At 38.9% G+C, this 20,361-nt stretch overlaps 1 protein-coding gene across 6 annotated transcripts in view; it reads right to left on the bottom strand.

Annotated features, from left to right (window-relative positions):
- The window catches only part of PTPN13 (protein tyrosine phosphatase non-receptor type 13), a 128,478-nt gene that overhangs the window by 50,941 nt on the left and 57,176 nt on the right, over window positions 1-20,361 (bottom strand). For all 6 annotated transcript variants that reach the window (XM_054203381.1, XM_054203376.1, XM_054203375.1 and 3 more), the window contains 3 exons: window positions 14,294-14,857; window positions 4,370-4,465; window positions 2,584-2,683 (listed from right to left, as the gene is read on the bottom strand). In XM_054203381.1, coding sequence (XP_054059356.1) covers window positions 2,584-2,683; window positions 4,370-4,465; window positions 14,294-14,857 — 760 coding nt within the window. The remainder of the gene's footprint in view (window positions 1-2,583; window positions 2,684-4,369; window positions 4,466-14,293; window positions 14,858-20,361) is intronic.

The raw sequence follows: 20,361 nt of genomic DNA, 5'->3' as shown, positions 1-20,361 counted from the left end.
TAGGACGACATTCTGCTTGTGGCTGCTTTCCTGTTTCTCAGTAAGTCTACCAAAATATCTAGTAAAACTAGCTTTGAGGAGTTCAGCCTCACTTTTCTGTCTTGGATATACTTACTAGTCTGGTACTTAGATTTTGAAGAAAAAAAAAAAAAGAAAAAAGGCAGCTTTTTCACCTTATGAAAATGGGGGAACAATTATGAAAATCAGTAAAGAACTACCTGTGGTACCCTACCATGATATTTTTGTCCAAGTGCAGAGTAGTATCTTTTATCAAAGGCACAGAGAGGATGCCAAGCAGAAACAGGAGATTCAAAAAATACTAAGCCTTGAAGTAAGACTGTACAGCTACATACATGTAAAATTCATTCAATTGCTAAGCACAACAGATAAGTCTACACTGCACTTCCAAAACAATATTTTCCTTCTAGATTTGACACATATATAAATTATGTCCATTAAAGGTACCAGTCTTAACAGAACAATATAAAGTAAAATAACGTAAAATGAACTATGACAAAGTATGTACTGTTTTACCATGGCATTTTCACTTGCATAATAGACCCAATTCATTTACATCAATGTGACTTGTTTACATACACATACTATTTCCTGTTCATGAATCATTTTGTAAATAGAAACAAAAGTTCTCTATCAGCATCTGCAAATTACTGCTGTTTTATTTTGAAGCATAGCTACAGTGCTGAATTGGCAACTTCCCTGGGTTCAAGTCAAAGAAGAATGAAGGCTGACCTGGCAGCATTCACCAAAAGAAAAAAACCAACAGCAAGTAAGTTAAGAAAGCTATACACTCATTCTCTACACACAGTAGTAATAGTCTACTTTGCCATTTTAGTGTAGTGCTACCACAGCATAAAATGCAAAGCAGAAATTTACAGCTCTTTAACGGGGTTACACGGAACTTAAACCTGTAACCTGAGTCCTTGAAAATTTGCCCTAAAAGCTCACATACTAGTCAAAATCTTCTTATGTCAAGACAAGCTGGATTTCTAAGATTGCTCGGACACTGCAGTTTAACACATATGTTGTTACACGAACATAGAACCCATATTCCTGCCAACAAAGCAGTGTTGACCCAGCTAAGCAATGCCTAAATACTTCTCCCCTGCAAGAAATACCAATATATATATTTCTAAATGACTTCGCATTTTTCAGGCAAAGTGCAAGTAGTAAGAAAACTAATGCAGCGGCTCAGCAGATCAGTGAAAGCTGCAAGATTTCCAAGCAACTGTTCTTTTGTTCATCTGCATTCCAGTGCAGCTCATCTGAGACCCTGCCTTACTCAGATCCATTTAACACACACAATACAGTGCAAGAAGCAGATGTTCATTTATTTTCACCTCCACGTTCAAAGCGTGGCTCTAAGCCCTACTCATTGCACATCACCCTGTATGTTAAATGAACACTGAGGACACATTTGAGAGCCTTGCCACATCACCTGAAACAGTTCCAATCCTCAGACAGCTCTAAGGTTCTTTAATAGCCTAGAGCAGGATTCCCATCCAACTTATGCCAAAACCATACAAATTTCCTAAAATATTGAGCACAGAGCACAGCAGCAATCTTGCTTCTGATCTACCCCAAACAAAGCAAAACGCTGCCAAGAGAAGGCTTTGTTGTTGTAATGTGATGAGGTAAGAGGGGGAAAACACGTGTTTTGGTTTTTTTTTTCTTTTTCCCTTACTACAAAAGTTATTTGAATCATTTTGATAAAATATTCCAAGGTGATTCAATGTTTGGCAGAGACTAGAAGAACATAATTTTCCATCCAAAAGGTCAATGTCAATAAAAAGCCTCAAACATTTAGAATGGAAGCACTCTCAAAACCTAACAGGTATGGCAAGATACACCTCTGCTGTACAAAGGTCCTGTATTCAGGTGATGTACAAAGCTGAACCTACTTTTTAAAGCAATACTGATGAACAGCACTTGAAAAAATAATCCCCCAAAAGATGTAGTATTCATATACACAAGACGGCAAAATAAATTTCAAAAAGCATAAATTGTTACTTAACTGGCCTGCCTAATCAATGCTAAGCTATTAAAAAAAAAATCCAATCACAACAACATAAACTAAGAGTTTGAGAGAATAACCAACAATATATATGGCTTTTGGCTTATTTCAAAGAAATAAGCATGCTATCATTTCCTTATTCAATGAAAAAGTACAAGTTAATCCATATTAATATGAATACTTGCCAAAACTTTATTTTAGAAAAGTACAATAAAAATAAAAAATATTAAATATTTCCAAGCAGAACATAGCCCCTGACCTTCTGACAGATAGAGCAACTTGATAGAGTGCAACCCAGTCTCCATTAAATATGGGAATGGAATTTGGACTCCTAACTGGTATACTTACCTCTACACCACAGTGTAACATGAGACTTTTACTTCAGACTGCAATATGTAATTCTGAAATGTTATTTTCTTTCAAGTACAACATGCCATTTTTTAACCTTAAACAGAACATGGAACGGCAATGAAAAATTTGCTTGCAGATTTAGAATACCTTCTTTGATAAAGACAAAGCACTCCAAGACATATTGTTTTCACATGGTTTACCTTGACCTCTGAGAATTAGCTTGACTTGATGTAGAGATATCGTCAGCACCTGGCAAAGCACCACTGCCATCATCTCTCTTGAAGCCTTCATTTCTTCTCACTAGCAAACCAAAAGACAAATTAATACCTGACTGGGCAACAAAGCACACAGAATAATCCCATCTAAAAATCCAGGACTTATCAGTCATATGAGATTACTTAGAAAGAACCAGATCTGCACAATGGCATTACAGCATTAGAAAAACTAGCATTATTAAGTTGATTTCAGTTTTCAGAGCAACCTTATAGTTTTCCCCAACCAGAACAGCTGCGCTACACAAGTCCTTTGAAGAAGAATACTAAGGAAGGCCTAAAAGAAACCACAAAAAAACCCCTCATACACAATTGCATAGACACCTCTCAAGGTGACACATTTCTTTGTCAGTCATGACTTGAGACACATACATGGCAGAGACACCATACAAAACCACTCCAGAACAGAAATAGAGCAGCTAGGTAAAGTAATTATGCATCCAGTTCACAAGAAGAGAGTTAAGAAACACAGTATATATATTGCTGAGCTCCTGTGTTTAATTTTTGTGTCTGGAATCTGACTCCTCCTTATAATTTATCATCTTTTTTTCTTTTGGCAATATACCAACCTGCTATTCTGTTTGCAATAGTTATCTCCTTTACCTGTAGTAGCACCTGAGATGCTACATGTAGAGCTTGATTTTATGAACTACTTCACTTTCATCTCTTACTGTACCCTTCATAAACAGAGCTAGCAGGAGAGCTCTTACAGAGCAATTATAGCCACGTTGATTTAGAAATAGCTCTTTTTGACAGTCCTTTCACCGAGTCCAGAATACTACTACTAGTAGCCAGAAACCTGCTCTCTCGTCTATACAAACTTAGGAGTCATTGACTTTGGACTGGAACACATAAAACAGCCTGTTCTAAAAGGCAAAAAATTAAGGGAAATGCATTATAGGAGCCTTGCTACTTGGTACTGTTCCTTAGGCTTCTGGCTCAGTAAGAAGACGAATACAAGGAAGATTGCAAGAGCAGCAAGGACAGGGAGGCTGGGTTGGAATTCTGTGCGTAGAGAATACATATGATGCAGCTATACTCTAGCTTCCTAACTATCGCTTTCGTCCCTCATTTTCATCGAATGGTTTGGCTCCATCACTTATAATGATTCTGTGAAGCTGATTGTTTCATCAGCTGTGCTCTTGACTTCTTTTCACCATTCTAGCACTTCTTTCAAAAGTGCTCCAAGCATTTACTTCCATGTTGTGCTTCCACTGTGTAAAGAAAATCCTTCCTGCCATATATCAGTGAACAACCCTTTGTATCATCTCCTGCTTTTCCAAGCCATTTATTTCATGGAACTTACCTAAATTTATCATACAAACAGCCTGTACTATGTACTACTTTTACATTACACTGGAGTCGTTGGCCTATAAGTTATCAACCATTTAACCCTCACAGTAAAACACGCTGATATAAAAACTGTGTATGTCCCATATAAAGCTTTTGCAATTTACTACTACTGTACACTAAAAACTCAATCATTTTTGTGCCTCTGAAGACAGCAAGTTATTTAAAACAAGCACTCCAGTAAAAAGTTCACCATTTCCAGCTTCTCCTACCAAGTTCCCTTCTGGAGTGCTAAATGTCAAACTAATTTCTGAACAGACTGCCAATTATGCTGAACTGTACACAATGTTGTAATTACATGAGATCATCTTACAACTCCGTATGAGTGGTAATTTTTTTTTTTTTTTTTAAAGACAGCTCTTACCTTGCCTGAAATCTGGTTCTGAAGAAATAACCGACGGACTTTCACTCGAAGTACTATAAACGTCACTGTGGTAAGATTTGTACCTTCTCAAAGGCTCTGAAAGTTTAAATCAGGGTATCAGAAGAGTAAGACAGCAACAGTTCTAATACAAAAATCAAACACAAATTAACACTTGAAATTTTCCTGAAATCTTTTCAAAACTTTTTAAATGCCCATCTGTGGCTGTGGAGTCTGAAAGCAAACACTCAGGGGATGCTGTGCAGTCCCATTCTGTCCCCGCAGCCTGAGGGTTCTGTGGTCTGCCTGGCCTCTCTTGGCTATCCTAACAGAGCCACCTCCTCTGAAATTCTCTCTCATGATCTATTTCAAGTTAAAACTATTATTTAACAAAAACAACAAAACCCAAGACAGAAACCAATCTCTCCTGCAAACAAAACTCATGAAAACATTTGGACTGCACCTCGTGTGTGTAGGAAGCAACCAGCAGGACTCGGTCCCTGGCTCCTTCACAATGAAAAAGGAAAAATATCCACAGAGACAAAGCAGGAACTGAAAAGTTATAATTCTTTCAGCTCATCTTTGACATCCACAAAATATGATTCAGTGGATTCTTTAAACAACATTAAACTACATGAATATTTAAACAACATACTAGAGCAAAGGACTCCACAGTAGTGATATGTACTGGACATTTACAACAATCTCCCAAAACTTTCCTACGCAGAAGCTAATGAACAACCCCATAGTGTGCGTAAAAGCAGAAAACAAAATGAAAAAATGAAAATGCCCTCATTTGGGATTACCAATGCTTCACTGTTTAAGTGAGAGAAAACTTCAGGTGTCTTTATTTGCAGAAGCCTGTCTCTGTTCATGTTTTTGAAAACAAAAGTGATGATATAGAGGAAACACATGTAACTGCTATGAAGACAACTGCAAATCACTACAGCAAGGAATATAAAGTGTAAGGCTACAAAATGGGGAATACATGAGCAGGTGACTCTGGACACTGCAAAAATATAGTCAGAGGTTCCAACTTCCCACATCCAGAAAACAAAATGCCTGGTGAAAAATCCTGTGAGAACAAAAAACCTGCAGCATAATCAGTGTTAGGTCAGAGGACAAGTTAGGCATGCAGTCAATGGCACTACTCATTCAGACTCCCTACAGAGGCAGGGAAAACTCCAAATAGGAAAAAGACATGAAAAGATATGATAACACAGTTGACCAAGACTAAAGACTAGTTCGTGTTAATTTTGGAGTATCCGTTTCCAAAACCTTCCTCCTTAAAAGCCAGCATTTCCCCCATGTCTACCAGGTCTCTTGAGTTGTATTCGGTGGGACAGCAGGGAACTGGACAAGACTCTTTAAGAAAACTGGGAAAACTCACCAATCAACCCATGAAACCAACTGCTCCCAACAACCCATCTCAGTTGCAGAGCTTAGCAGCATAAAAGCCAATTAATCCTCAGGACATTTCACATTATTCTCAGAAACAAGCAATATTGCTTGCACATTTGCAAACCAACCTACAGCACGATGAAGATAATTCACTGGGGGGGTGTGGGGTGTGAGGGTGGGGTTGCTTCAGTCTTTCACAATGGCTATTTTCAGCTTTCTGGCTTTTACAACAAAGAAATCTACTGCCACTCTAGCAATTACTTGCCTAACAAGGGAAATAAAAACCAAATTCAGTGGGTAGAGATGTATTTTTAAAATGCTCCCAGCCCTTTAAGTGAGGCATCAATCCAAACAAGATACTGGAGCTACAGTACAGAAATGTTTAACTGAAAACAGATCTCTTCTTTCCCAGTAGTTTTATTAGCTGTAGGTTTTTCAAGTCTGCTAAACTGACTTTGAAGCAAGATGATGGAAAGTGAACAATAAAACACAACATGAGATTTTAAACAGATTTATTTTTTTCCACCTAGTCAGCAGCCTGGGCTTCCTGAATCACACACAAATTGTGCCTCCATCTTGCTTTTTCAAGACATGAAGTATTGCAAAAAAATAAACATAGAGCGGTAAAACAGAAATATGTAGTCAAAATACAAAACAAGCGTTTGTATGTGGTGGCATGATATCTGACTCTGCAAGGTATTTGACTTCTCTTGACTCATCCTGTTAGCAGAAGTTGGCACCTTGCTGTAGGCCAAGGGGTAAGTTCAGGAGCCAAGAAACATAAAGCAAGATTCCCAATCACTGCTTATCTCAATGTTTTCACAGGTCTCCACATGAGGCCCAGATAGGTTTAAACCTATTCTCCCAGCATTTCCAATACAGAGACGGGACCACCCTCCTTTCTTGTCACATCCGAGCAAGACCATACAACTTATCCCAATAACACAAGCAAAGGTATTCTTCTCATCTTCTGGAGGCATTTTACAACCTTTCCACATGGGGCTGCATCAAGGACTATCAGCCTTTTCAGCATAGGGGCAAAAAGTTTAAAAGCACTTAAGCAGCTACAACCTGAAATTTGGGGTAAATCCTCTAGATTTTTCTTTGCTTTGCTCAGTTGAGGGAAAAAATATATATAGATGTGGAACTGTTTGCTGCTGGGGCATCTTCTCTTTGGCAGACAGCCTCCAGTTCTCTGCTGGTATATAGACATGTCTGTGTACACCCCCTACACATTACCCCAACACAGCACCTCTCCTCTTAACCGAAATTAATCTTTTCTGGGGCATGGACAGAATATGCACTGCAGACATTCAAATAAATTGTAAATATTGTGACTACTGTATCTATAATGCTTGCAAAATTACCCAAATAATTTATGCTGTCTCCTTTCTTCCAGCAAATTCTCCTCAATTCCTACATATCATATTAGGATTTAACTTCAGAGAAGGCACTTGGAACATATCCAAGCCAAACTTCTACTTAAGAACTATCTTCCAAAGGTCATGAAGTCTCAATTCTGGGATCAAGTTACAGCTAAGCTTTTCATACAGTAGTTTCAAAAATGAGGACACACTTCTAGCCTGTCTGGATGGGAAGGAACTGAAAGATGACATCAAAAAATTAAAGGCGACAATAAAACAACTTATCTCCCATATTTACAATTTTCCCTGGGATTTTTGAATGGCCTGCATTTGTTGTTTTGGGAGTTTTTTGTGTGGTTGTTTGGTTTGGGGATTATTTTTTTTTTAAATTTTTGGCAACTGAAGAGAGACTTCAGAATTGGATTTAACTTCTAGGAACACCAAGCACAAGGTAGCAAAAATCATTCTACCAATTACTGTTGTTAACAACTCAGTGTTTAGATTAGAGTCTCTACCCAGAACACTTCAAGTCATTTCACACCTTGGTAGAAAAACAACCCATGTTTTAAGTCCATAAGTAAAATGAATATACAAAACCTGCACCAATAATAGAAGTTAACACACGGTAGCGCTACGATGCAGAGATAAGTGAAGCATCACAATTTGAAGATTTCTGTGTTTGTGCTGCTTAGTGCTGCAGTGGTGCTTTTTCAAGCTTCCTATCAAAGCCAGCAGAGCACAACCTTACAGACATAATGCAGAATAAAAAAACCCCAAACACACTATTTATGCAAGGCAAGACATGCAAGCCCAGACAAGTGATTTACAGAAAGCCTCACCTCAGCCAATTTCAACAGAAACCAGAGAACCACATTTAGCTTGGAATTTCATTATCCTGAACACATGACTCACATTAGATACACAGGTTTTCAAATACACATTATTACAGAATTATTGCTTGCTGTACAGAAAAGGAAAAGGACAGAGAAGATGGCAGAGTTTAACAGGCAGTTTCATGACAAGAAAGGAGCTCTCCTTTGCTCTTTGAGGTTTATTGGTGCATTTCTCAATTATGTAAGAGTGTTACTATAAGACCGTTTAAAACACATTAACTGTCCTTTAGGAGAGGCTGGGACTTGCTGCTTTGACAAGAACTTAACCAATAGGTTACAGTCGTATTTACTGTTCTTTTTTCCTCTTTTAATCTAAGAAAACTTGAATTATCTTATGCAAGGCAGCACAGGTTTAACAGGAAGAACGTAGAGATCCAGAATAAATGCCTAGTAAGGATTCACATCCAGCAAGTGCACCAGGGAAACAAATCCATTCAGCCTTCTAGGGGAGCAGGCTCATTTTAAATTGCAACGTTTCCACTACCCATATTCTAAATGAAAAAAACTGCATTGTGCATGCATCAGAAGTCACCAGCCATCCAGGCGACTCCCTCGAGAGCCTAAAGGACACCAGATGTGTTGGGTCTAGCAGGATCTGAGTGACAGGAAGAAACAGAACCATGCAGAATTGCCAAAAACATATATCTCTAGGGCTAGGTTGGGAAGGAAAACAGTAAGGTTAAAAATAACAACTCCAGGGTCTGGTAAGAATGGAGTCTCTTGTACTTAGGAAGACACCCTTTTTTTTCTGGATTTGGATCACGCCATCTAGGATAAGGTATGTACATGGACACAGACACAGACTGAAAGTGTGGACAATAAAATTGTTTGGTTTAATTTAAATGTTTTATCCAACTGAGAATGTAATGTGTTGACTAAAAATTGATAATCCCAGACTGTGAGCTGATGAAAGCTAAATAAAAAAGATAAAGCAGATGCCACTTTGCTGGGCAATTATGGAATTCTAAGAGCTGTTTTACTACCTTGTATTAAACTATGTAATTCAGAACAAAATACTAGTGGTCGATGCCAAGGCACTTGTACTTTACAGAAATCCCACAAAAATGTCTTTCTTTTTCCTTGAAAAGCCAACTTCTGTAGCCTCACTAAAATTAATAACTGAAAGTTTTCTATCTAAAATAGTATCAGTCCACTATCCTGCCCTTCAGCTTTATTAATATAATTTCTGAACACTGTTCTAACTGAACCTTATCCTTACCGGACATACCAACCCCATGAGGATTCATTTTGCTGCCACTCAGTTTAAATCATACTGCAGCACAACGACCTTAAGACATGTGTAAACTGAGCCTTAATTTGCTTTCACATGCAAACAGATACACCACGGTAGATGAGTCACATTTCCTCTGCTTAGCCTACACCTGAACTGAGTACATACAACGCAAGAGAACAAGAAAGTATGCACATTTCATTGAATTTATAGACGTAGGTTTGTAAATTCTTCTTTTGCCCTTAAACCCCATCTCCCATTTAACCCAATTCTACAGAAGCTCAAAAATTCCTATCTCTGAGGCTTCATTTGCTGGGATAAGTTTATTACCATCAGCTGCCTGATTATCTGTAAAAATTTTCCCTTATCCAAAAATGCAGCTTCAAACTAAGACAGCTTTTAAAATCCAGGCATTTAGAGTATCCCTAACCATAACTCCCCACCTAAACACATATAGTCATAATATTCTCATTTTCTAAATGACATCCAGATGAGTCTTCAGGGTAGATAATGAAAACATTGTTTTGGGGATATAAAGACCCAGAACACTTAAGAGGCAGAGACACAACTCTAGAAACACAGAATATTACTGCTTCTTCATGCTGACTGTATGAAGCAGAGAGTAATAAGTGGACAAAAAAAGAGAAAAAGAAAAGAGGACTTGATCATTTTGGTTTTTAGTTGGAAAAATCAAAGGTAAGAAGAGAGAGGAATAAGCACAACTTGAGGCTCTGGGATTCACATGGTTCCCAACTGCAAAAACATTTAACAAAGGCTTGAGAATATTCCCAAACCACCCCCATTCCATGACCCCTGCATTCAGCATTCCAAAAGCTTCAGCAAGATCAGCTTTTTTGGTATCCTTCCCTCTTTTCCCTCTCTATCTGCTATTCAACCCACAGACAGCTACATTACTACTCTCCTAACTGGTTTTGTGCTCCAGTTTCCACCAGGACATAAGCAATCTTTACACACCTTGCTCCGTCATGAGTCTCATTTACATGAGCATCCTCAGAAGCAAAACTGCATACAAGAAAAAGAAGTATGCACATCCACTCATAACAAGGCAGGTGGATGCTGCCTAAGCAAATAAAAGGGAAAGATTCATACAAGGTTACAGTGTCACAGTCTTGTGCCTTATTACTGTGCCATTTGAAGGCAGGCCTGAGATACAAAAACTGAAGTGTGTTTACACTTCGTAACTCTCAGAAGATACAATCACTTTCGTGGGTGAAAAGGCAAAGCAAGCTGTGGGCAAGGGAGAACAGATGATGCTTTCACACTCTTAAACGGCAATGCAGGCTTGCAAAGTATTATTTTCTCTCTGAAATGGGACACCATCAGTTGGTGCCAAGCAACAATTTCCAAGTTTCAAAAGAACAACAAAACCAAAATCTGCTCTCCTCATACAGATATACTGCTGGGGTTTAACACCTAACAACTTCACAACTCTAAACAATTCTACCTAAGCTCACAAAACCTACGTAACAAAACCAAGAATGAACAATACAGCAGAGATGCAGATTAATACATATTTTTGGAGTCTCTTATTAGAGTTCAGAATTGGCTATACCTGAAGTCAAACAGCCGTCTCTTTCCCTTCCCCTTCTCCCCATCTGGCTAAGCACCTAATCATCTTTAGTACACAAGAGCTAAACAACCCCAACCCTGAAACTGTACAGCAGAATAACATATAAAACAGCCAGTTCCTGAGCAAGGCGCTCACAACGACACTGTCTTTGGAAGGCTTCTGCGGCTAAATCTGAGATGTTCTGACTGTATGATTACAGTGCAGTTTAGATGGTCTGTAGCTCACTACAAACTACTCTATTACAGCACAGCTATAATTAAGGCTCTGTCATTCTTTCCACTATAAATTCTACTTTTCATGAGTTTATAATCTGCATCATAAAAATCTGTTCTGAGTGAAAGCTTGGCATACCACAGCCTGTGCAGGAGTACATTTTCTTTTTCCAAGACAGTCAGAGCTCCTTAAGGTTTTATGAATAACAAAAAGTTTGCCAGCTTAACCCAAAACAAGTTAAAGAAGAAGTATGCCACATGTCACTTAAGTTCCTTTGTGGTTTGAGGAGGGCAGTTTTACCTGGCCAAGTTTAACCCACAGAAAGTCCAACGCCACTTCACAATTCAAAACCGGAAAAACAACATGCAACTGAAAGCAGAGTCTTACTACAATTTACACAGACTTAACTGTAACCAAGACCTGGATTAAACTAAATTGAAAATATCCCCAAACCTACCGAATAGAAGGCAGATTTTGTCCTCTCTACTAAACCCAACTGCCAGCCCTGTTCCCATGACTCCTTGCCCATTCCTCCCCTCCAACCTGAACAGACCCTTATCCCTGACTACACAAGCTTTCAAAATAGCTTACACTCTTTCTCTGTTTTTCCTTTCAATTCCTCTCCTTTGAGGTCGTGCTGTGTTCCACGTACAGAAAGAGTAGTAGTTGCTGTCATTTTCTGTGGACTTGCTTCCACTCCCTTTCTAGTCGTTGCCCACCTATCCACTATACGACTACCAGCTGTAGGCAATAAGATACCCTTGCATCAAGTGCTCCACAAGAAACTGCCACCCCTGCCTTTATCAAGATAGGTGACATTTTACCACAGCCTTCCATGCAGTTGCTCATATCTCACAGCTAGGCTGGACTTATGTCAGAAGAGCAATTCCACACACACTTGATAATGCCTGACATTTGAAAATATCTGTCTACCCATTAAATGCTTGAAAATTACATACAATAGTAATGCACAAAAAACTTACAGACTGTATTTTTCATGTCTTTCATAGATGAAACTAGCAATAGACTCTTTTTATGAAAGATCTCAAGGGACTCATCTGTTGTAAACCAGATGTGAGATAAAGAACAGTAAAACATATGGAAAAAAGGAAAAGGGAAAGCAGTCTTAATAGACTACCAGGCTTTATGTATTAAGGCTTTTGTGAATCTGCTTATTAAGGTGGAATAGAATACTTTCAGTCAGGCTTGTCAAGCCCTGTAAAACACAACTGCAACTAACTCCTATGTGAAAAAGTATTCCCCATCCATTTCACCAAAATACTCGTTTAAACTGGCTCCCATTAAAAATTCACATTCACAACTAGATTCTGGCCCAAAACTTTTAAGTAGTTAACTGACCAAAAAAGAAAAAAAGAGCCTAAAATAAAACAGCAGAGCATACACTCCTAACTTCAATTCCAGAGTGAAACATACCTCCTTTCTCTGTTGAAAGTAAAGAGCTAAGAAGACAAGAATATTGCATCCCAGCTATTTGTTGAGAAAGTATCTGAATTTTTTTTCTACTGAGTAATAACTGTGAATTCAGAAGGATGGGCAGTGAGTCATTAGCTATTGCCTCAATCTTCCCTATACAGATTTGTCACTCAGCTCCTGTGACTATTAAGCCCCAGTTCCCGGTTTACTTTGACTGCACTTTCAGCCATTCCCTTTATGAATTGAGTAGTTTCACACATCTGAACTATCTCAGTTTGCAAGGCACGGGCACATTATGTTTTCTGCTATCTCCCAATCTGTTTGAATGAGAACGATAAACTCTTGCTCATCAATGGGTTTGGCCAAGCTTTTGGTTTTGCTGTTGTGCAACACAAACCTGCACTCCTGAACAACACGGCTATTGAGCTTTCCCAATGTAGGGAGTGGCCTCCTCCTAAACTTTGTCAGCTGCCTATCTCGAAAAAATCTGAGTAGACTCAAGTTTGAGATGGTCCCCTTCAATTTCAGGCTCTTTAACCAAAAACCAATGAACCTTTCCTGTATCTCATCAGACATCTCGGTAGATAATGACAGAGGGTGAACACTGAGATAACAGTGGTATCACCACAGTACTACTTCCATTTATGTTCACTCCTTCACGTTATAACGTAACCCTCATCAGAAGATACTAATTTGATAGCACAAAAAACCTCCAGCTGTCTTGTCTGTACAACTTCTACAGAAATCACAGTAGCTTTTTACACTGCCTGTGCCATTTCAGTAACAGTCCTTTCTGAAGCACAAGGCTCACATGCATAGCAGAGAAAGAACTGGCTTCCCATGCTAACCGCAATACAGGCATCTTGTGAGATGGCCACTAGGGGCACGAACAGGCATTTTTAGAAATTCAACCTTGACAAAAGGCTTTATCGCCTCTCCTTAATAGGGAGGTGTTTACACCTCAGTGCAGGAAAATGAGGCAAGAAGTGATCTCCCCCAGTTATTTCTGTCACGCAACAGACAGGCAGCCGTGAGTTTTCAGCTGTATGCATTTTGAATGCACCTGAATAAATGACTGAGCTAGCTCTGTACATAGAGCTCTTCTACCACATACCTCAGATGACTAAATTATGCCTTCTGGCCCATCACATGCAGGATCCGACTCTGTTCTCAGTTTCTATCCAACTGTCCCAAATTTACAACCCCTGAAAATCATGTCACATTTTCAAAGCAAACAAAATACGCAGTTCCCCTTATAGGGTTCTGCATAAAGACCATTTTATAAGTTTACACAAAACAAATACAAAGCCTTTCCCCCTCCCGCCCCAAGCATTCTTTTAATTAACTGATGGAACTTGTTGTCAAGTATTCCCACTGAGGTGAAGATCTTAACATGAGTCCAAAAATAACTTCATATTTAAGGGCTTAACTGTATCATCCATTCTTCCTTTCCTCTGGGGTATAAATCCATCTCTAATAGCTGGAGATGAGGATTTTCCTTCAAGGAAAATTACTTGACAATTGGCTATTAGCAGCTTTTTTTTTTGTCTTTTTCTAATTATAATTTATGATACTGGCTGACTTACAGAGATGAACTATTTTCACTAGGTAAGCAATCTGGACAAGCACATTTATCTTCATTGGCAACAGATATTCTAATGCTTTTACTTTACCTAAAAAAAAGAAGATGAAGCGAAGACCTTGGTAGTTTGAAGAGCTGCTACATGAGAACTCAGATTTATCAGAGAAATCTTTGTTTAATGACTAGAATACTCAGAAAAATCAAAAAGCTTCACTAACCTTCTACATTCATAGCTTCCCTCAGAAGCTGCAACTTCTTCTGTCTCTCCCTTATCCTGTCAAAGGCACTTGATATTGCTGCAGAAGTTGATGTCTCAGGCACATGGCGTGTTTGGTCTATTTTTTGTGGTCCGAAGACATCCAGTGCTATGCTCCCATCAGAGTATCTTGCTTCCTTGTTTCTGGTAGCAGTGGTAGTCCATACTGTAAATGCTTCACACTGATGGTTGTGCCCGTGAGAGCCTCCAGCATGGTCCCTCTCAGCTGCCTTGTCAGTTGTACAAAGCAAATCTGTGGAGGATGCCCATACTTTCCTCTTGGGAGTGAGATCTGTATGAAGGTGACCTTTTTTTTCAAACTCACTGGTTTTACATCTATGAGGACAACAACCATCTTCCCGTCCCAAGTTGTAATCTGCAGAAATGCCCTGAAGTAAGTCCTCCTCTCCTTGTGTTCCTCTGATGGACAGAAATCCCATAGACTTGCTAAGTCCTTTGTTTAGCATGGTCTGCTGAGAGAAGTGAGCTTTGTGTCCATCGGGTGCATTGACCACTAATGTTTTCCCTGGAATAAGGAGACATTTCATATATGTAATTTTGTACTTAAACACAGGAGTCCAACACAAGTTACTTACTGTTACGGTGTATACTGAGCACACACTTTAGCCTTGGTCTTGCCATACAAAACATTGAGACAGCTACTTAAAAGGCTGTCTCAGTCAACAAAGACAGAACTCCAACTACTTCATATCTAACAGGCATTTTATTTTTTTTATTTCTGAAGTGCTCAAGAAAAAAAAAAAAGGTCTACTATAATTCAGCATTAACATAAAAAAAATACTATCACGCACATGCTGAAAGTTGTTTTCTCATTAGTTTTATTTTTAAAATAGTCTGGAGTATCACCAAAAGTATTGTTAATGATCAATATGAAATCAGCCATTCCTCTCACCTCTCACACCCAAAGACACCACCCACAATTTTTAATGACAAGTCCAGGTTTGTTCTGCAGATTTACAGATGCCCAGCAGTAGTGTCAGTAGTAAGAGGAGAATGTCTTTGTAGTTAGGAATTTTAAAAATCCTGGATCTTCCTTCAGTGACTATTTTTGATGATGACAGTTTCTCCAGATAAAGAATACTTTAAAACAAAATCAAGAAAGCTTCTAAAACCACTGTGATTCTATGAGCCTGTACACTTCATGTTTCATTAATAAATGGATCAGCCAATACTAATGAACTCTCTCTCTTCTCCCTCTCCATTACTGTAAAATTACTTCCACAATAAAAGAAACTGTCAGAGGCAGAATAATATCAGTGAAATATGTGCTCTCTGAAGAATATCATATGATGGTCACTGAGAAATTTTTTATGATTGTGTTGTCTCAGGCATAAAATTTTCTCAAAATATTAGCCTCATTTTACAAAATTAATTACAAACATCAGTAAATACAATCAAATTTCTTAATATTAACAGATGACCTACAAGTTTACCTTTCATGTTCTTAAGCCTTCCTGAGATCAGAGTAAAAGAATTAACCGTTATAAGAGTAAAATCCCAGAGAAAAAAATAGTATTGAAGACTACCCAACTGCTACTTACTTTCCGTTAGCAAACTAAAATTTTTGAATACTGCTGCATTATTATAGTTGTGAAAATCCAAAGTCTGTGGTGCATATCTCACAGGCAGTAATTTACTTCTAACTTCAACTGACCAAGTACATTGCAAAAATTATTATGAAGTCTAACCTTTCCTATCTGCAGCATACACACTGCATTCATATGGCAATCTCAACCTCATCATGATACCCCTAACGAGAAAACACAACTAAAAGTATTCCATGCTGGGTTGCCTAAGCAATGCCTGCTCACCCAGGTGGAGCTGGTATGGCATGTGAAGCTTTTCTCAGAGCTAGCTCCCTCTCTACTACGATATTACCACGTACATCTTCTAAGCAGCAGCACCCTTGAAGGCATCCTCACGAAAGAAAGCAGTCATGAGCTCAAAGTAAATTACTGCACTCTATGCTTTGAGGATGCTCATAACTGTACTCAGAAATACTTTAAAAGCTTATGGCTTTATACCTTTCAGTCCCGATATTCTACTTGAAGAGGGGCTGTTAGTTTTCAGTTTCTATTTCTGCAATATTAAACTAACAACAGGTGTTTAAAAAAACCAAGACTAAAGCCAAACACAACCAGGAATCCCCTTGCTTCTTACCAACACACAAATAAATGATGGTAAAATGTTAGGGTTCAGATTGTCTGAAGTGTCTCATAAGAAGTTACACAGTTCCCACACGTTCCAGCCAAGAGAATAAAACAAAAACCTTTGCCAATGAGAATAAACTTCTGAAAGGATCTGACACACTGTCCTGATTCTGTCAGGGATAGGGCTAATTCTCCCCAGGCTCCGGCAGGGACACAAGCATTCCATCCCATGTGAGCCATGCCCAGCCTGAGCTGCTGGGGGAGGGGACAAGAAGTTGCCGCTTGGAGCGAGCTGGGGTGTCTCGGGTCTGGTCGACGAGCGGTGGTTCCATAATTGTGCTTGTACATTCCTCTATCCATGTTATTGTTTTCTTGTTCCCTTTGCTTTTCTGTTAAACTGCCTTTGTCTCAGCCCATGGGTTTTGCCTTTTTCTTCTGATTCCTCCCTGTTGGGAGAAGCTCGAGAGAGCTGCACGTGGTTCTTTGTTACTGTCTGAGGCCAAACCACAACATGCATCACTTCATATTTAACAAATATGGCTTTAATCCTAAACTCCAATAAACATAATTACCTTTGTGATCAGGTAAATCTTATGCTATTATCTTATTCTCAGACTATACATCCCTCATAAGGCTGGTGAATTACATATAATATTCACAGATACAAAAAAGCCTTTTAAAAATAGCCATTCATTGTGAAGTTTCCACTATCTATCTAAAGCAGTGGGATGATATCCATACTGCAAACGCATACTTAACATTCACATACATGCACATCAAGGACAGACATTCCTAAACGGGATTTTAACTCAGTCATTTGTGAGAGATAAAAACCAAAATACTGTAGTATTTAAGATGGTCACCAAAAAAGCAAATCAAAAGGAGCTCCAAGAATCCTCCCCAATAACGAGAGTTCCAAGATAATTTTAGTCAGAAAAAAACAAAACAACCTCCTCTACACACTGTTTTTACATATTTTTTTGAATGTAAGAAAACCAAACCAAACCCACCTCTTCAACACTGAAAGTATTTACATACACAAGACCTCACTGAACAAAACAACAGCAAACAAAGTGGAAAAAATAAGAGAAATGGAGAGCTGCCACTCCAATATACTACTGAGGCTATAAATTCAGGATTACTTGGTACATCATTGATCATGACGCAGAGGAAAAGTGAATGCCATGAACACTATCTCATCAGCAGTGACAGGGAAAGTACTCATCGCTACAGCTTTGCCACTTTCAGCTAATTGCATGATGAGACAGGAGATGAGCTGTTCCATCAGGAAGCAGCGCAGGAGGCATTCCATTTCCATGTTGCTCTTCTACTCTGCTGCTCTTCTACTCTGCCAAGTGGAGATATCTACAGGTCTGTCTAACTCATATCCACATTGACTTATGCAGCCAACATGACTTTTTAAACATAGCACCAAAAGGAATCTACAGCTGGCCTCAGTATTCAGTATTGAGACTGTAAAATTCTCTTGGACATCTTTCATCTTTCCTTTATTACTCTCCCCATTCCCACTGCTTTTCACCAGCCTTGACACTTCTTCCCACCTTTGCAAAACCCATCCCCTCTAACGTTATTTCAACAAGCTTTCCCCAAACTGGCTCATAGTGTCAACATGAGCAGTTAAGAATCATCCTCAGAGAAAGGTAGAGAAGAGACTAGGGGGCAGGGGGTGCACCGCCTGCTCACACTGGGTATCCTGAGAAGGCAAACCAAAACAAAGCAGCAATACAGAACTTTCAGATCCATAGTTTATACCAGCCAAGAGTGCATGCTGCTCTTGGCAGCAGAGAGCAGAGGTCAACGATAAAGGACAAGATTTCTCAGTACAGAAGCAAGTAAATTGCAGATACCTGTGAAAAAATTGGATTGGGCAACCAGCAATCAGCCCAGGCCAATTCTTTTTAATGACTTAAATCTATCTACATCCCTCCTTAGTTTTTTAAAGTACTATAACAGACTTTGCAAAATCAACTGTTAAGGTATTTTCACTTTTTTTTCCCCGGACTTCCTCAACACACCACCTCAGCATTACTTGTATCAAAAGTCTTAAATGACTGCAGTAAGCCTCCAGCATAAGGCTCCTATGTCTAGCTTCCAGCTAACCTCCAGAGTAAAGAAGGGCATACAATTCCAGTCTGCTCTAATACCTGTATTTGCAGTTGAATGGCATATGCAAGTCCAAATTTATTAAGCCAATAATAGTTTATCCATCAACTTTTTTTTCCCCCAGATTTTATGATTAAATGTGGGGGAAAATGAAGAACTACCAGTAAAAAATTATACATGAAGAATAAAGATCCAAATAATCATCAAAAAGAACATGACTGCATAATGGGACTTCTATGTCTTTAAATTATAATGGATGGAAAGACTCATGTTACGAACTTCCTTCAAAAAAAATGGCTTGCATTTGTAATAGGAACTCTAGAGGCCTATCCAAAGTAACTTGGCTCCACTAAAGACGTTAAGTATCTCACCTGAGACCACACAGAGCTACTCCATGCTTCAGTTCCCAAGAGCATAACAGGACAGTGAAGTGCTTCCCTATTTGTCAGTGATGATGACAGGACAAGTCATTAGCAATTAAGATACTACAGCACGTAAGTAACTTCAAAAGGCATGCATTCCCCTTCCCCAATTACTTCTCTGCTGAACTAAACTCTTCTTCATGCTCATCTAAGTAGTATCTGCGTTCTTGATTTCACCCTTGGGTGTTTATCCTCTACTTGATGTTATATTAGTGCAATTATTTATAATTACTGTAAATAATTCAAATGCAATTATAGTAAGTGCACGATTCCAAAGCATAATATACAGTGAGGGAATATAGACAATAAAAATAGCAGTTAATCACCAAGAATTCACAACAAAATTCCCTTGTGGTGCTAAAATGAAAATCTAGTTTTCCACACACCTTCAACTGGCAGATGTTACATTTGCTAAATGACCATGGATCTGCTTCTTTCTTCCTTTAGTGCCTTCAGCCATACACACAACTATACCCTCTCTGACACCAGCGTCATTCACAAACCATCTTTTACTCACACTGACAGTAATCTGGATGATTTTCCTTCTGAGCAAGAGAGTTGTTATCTGTCCCTAACTAAAATTCAGTGGGTCTGCAATTACTTGTGTACCAGATCAATCATAGAGACAATTAATCAAATATTATGTAAGTGCAAACATGGTCACTGGCATCACATACTGCAACTGTTTTTACTGAATAAATGCAACTCAAGTTTCTTTAAAGTCTTTCTTACTGCCCCCTTCTTTTGTTTGCACAAAACAGAATACCTTTTTCAGCTCTATTTTAGCAAAGCTTATGGATATATACATACACACACAGGGCACGTGGGGGCGAGGAAGTAACAAGGGCTGGGGAAGGACAGAGAGAGATTGCCTGCATGTGCATGAAAGCACACACCATCATTGCCAGACTGGAAGGTCTGAAAAGAGGAAATTATTATGCAGGAGTTTAAAAAACATCTCCCACACCATCTTTGTGCAGAAAACAGAACAGAGAAATCCTTATCCCAAGACAATGGGTTAGTTTCCCAAATATGAGTGGGTAGCTGATGGAGGAGTTGGGTTTGCAATCCCTTTGGGGCAGGCTAAGAGCTAAACAGAAGACAACAGAGCCAGATGTGGCCTGTGGGTTGACTGCTAGGAAGAGCACCTCCTCCTTTCCTTTACTTTATTTAAACTGTTGAGAAAATTCAAGTTGCAGATGGAAGTACTCCTAAAATAATGCATTCTTTGTGAAGGAAGAAATGAGCTAGACATAGGACTGTTGAAATCACTGCAAGTAACGGCCAAGCTATAAATCCTGTAGAACAATTTG

This window comes from Rissa tridactyla, chromosome 5, assembly GCF_028500815.1.
Source record: "Rissa tridactyla isolate bRisTri1 chromosome 5, bRisTri1.patW.cur.20221130, whole genome shotgun sequence".
Taxonomy (NCBI): Eukaryota; Metazoa; Chordata; class Aves; order Charadriiformes; family Laridae; genus Rissa; species Rissa tridactyla.
This window is presented reverse-complemented; position numbering and strand designations above follow the sequence as displayed.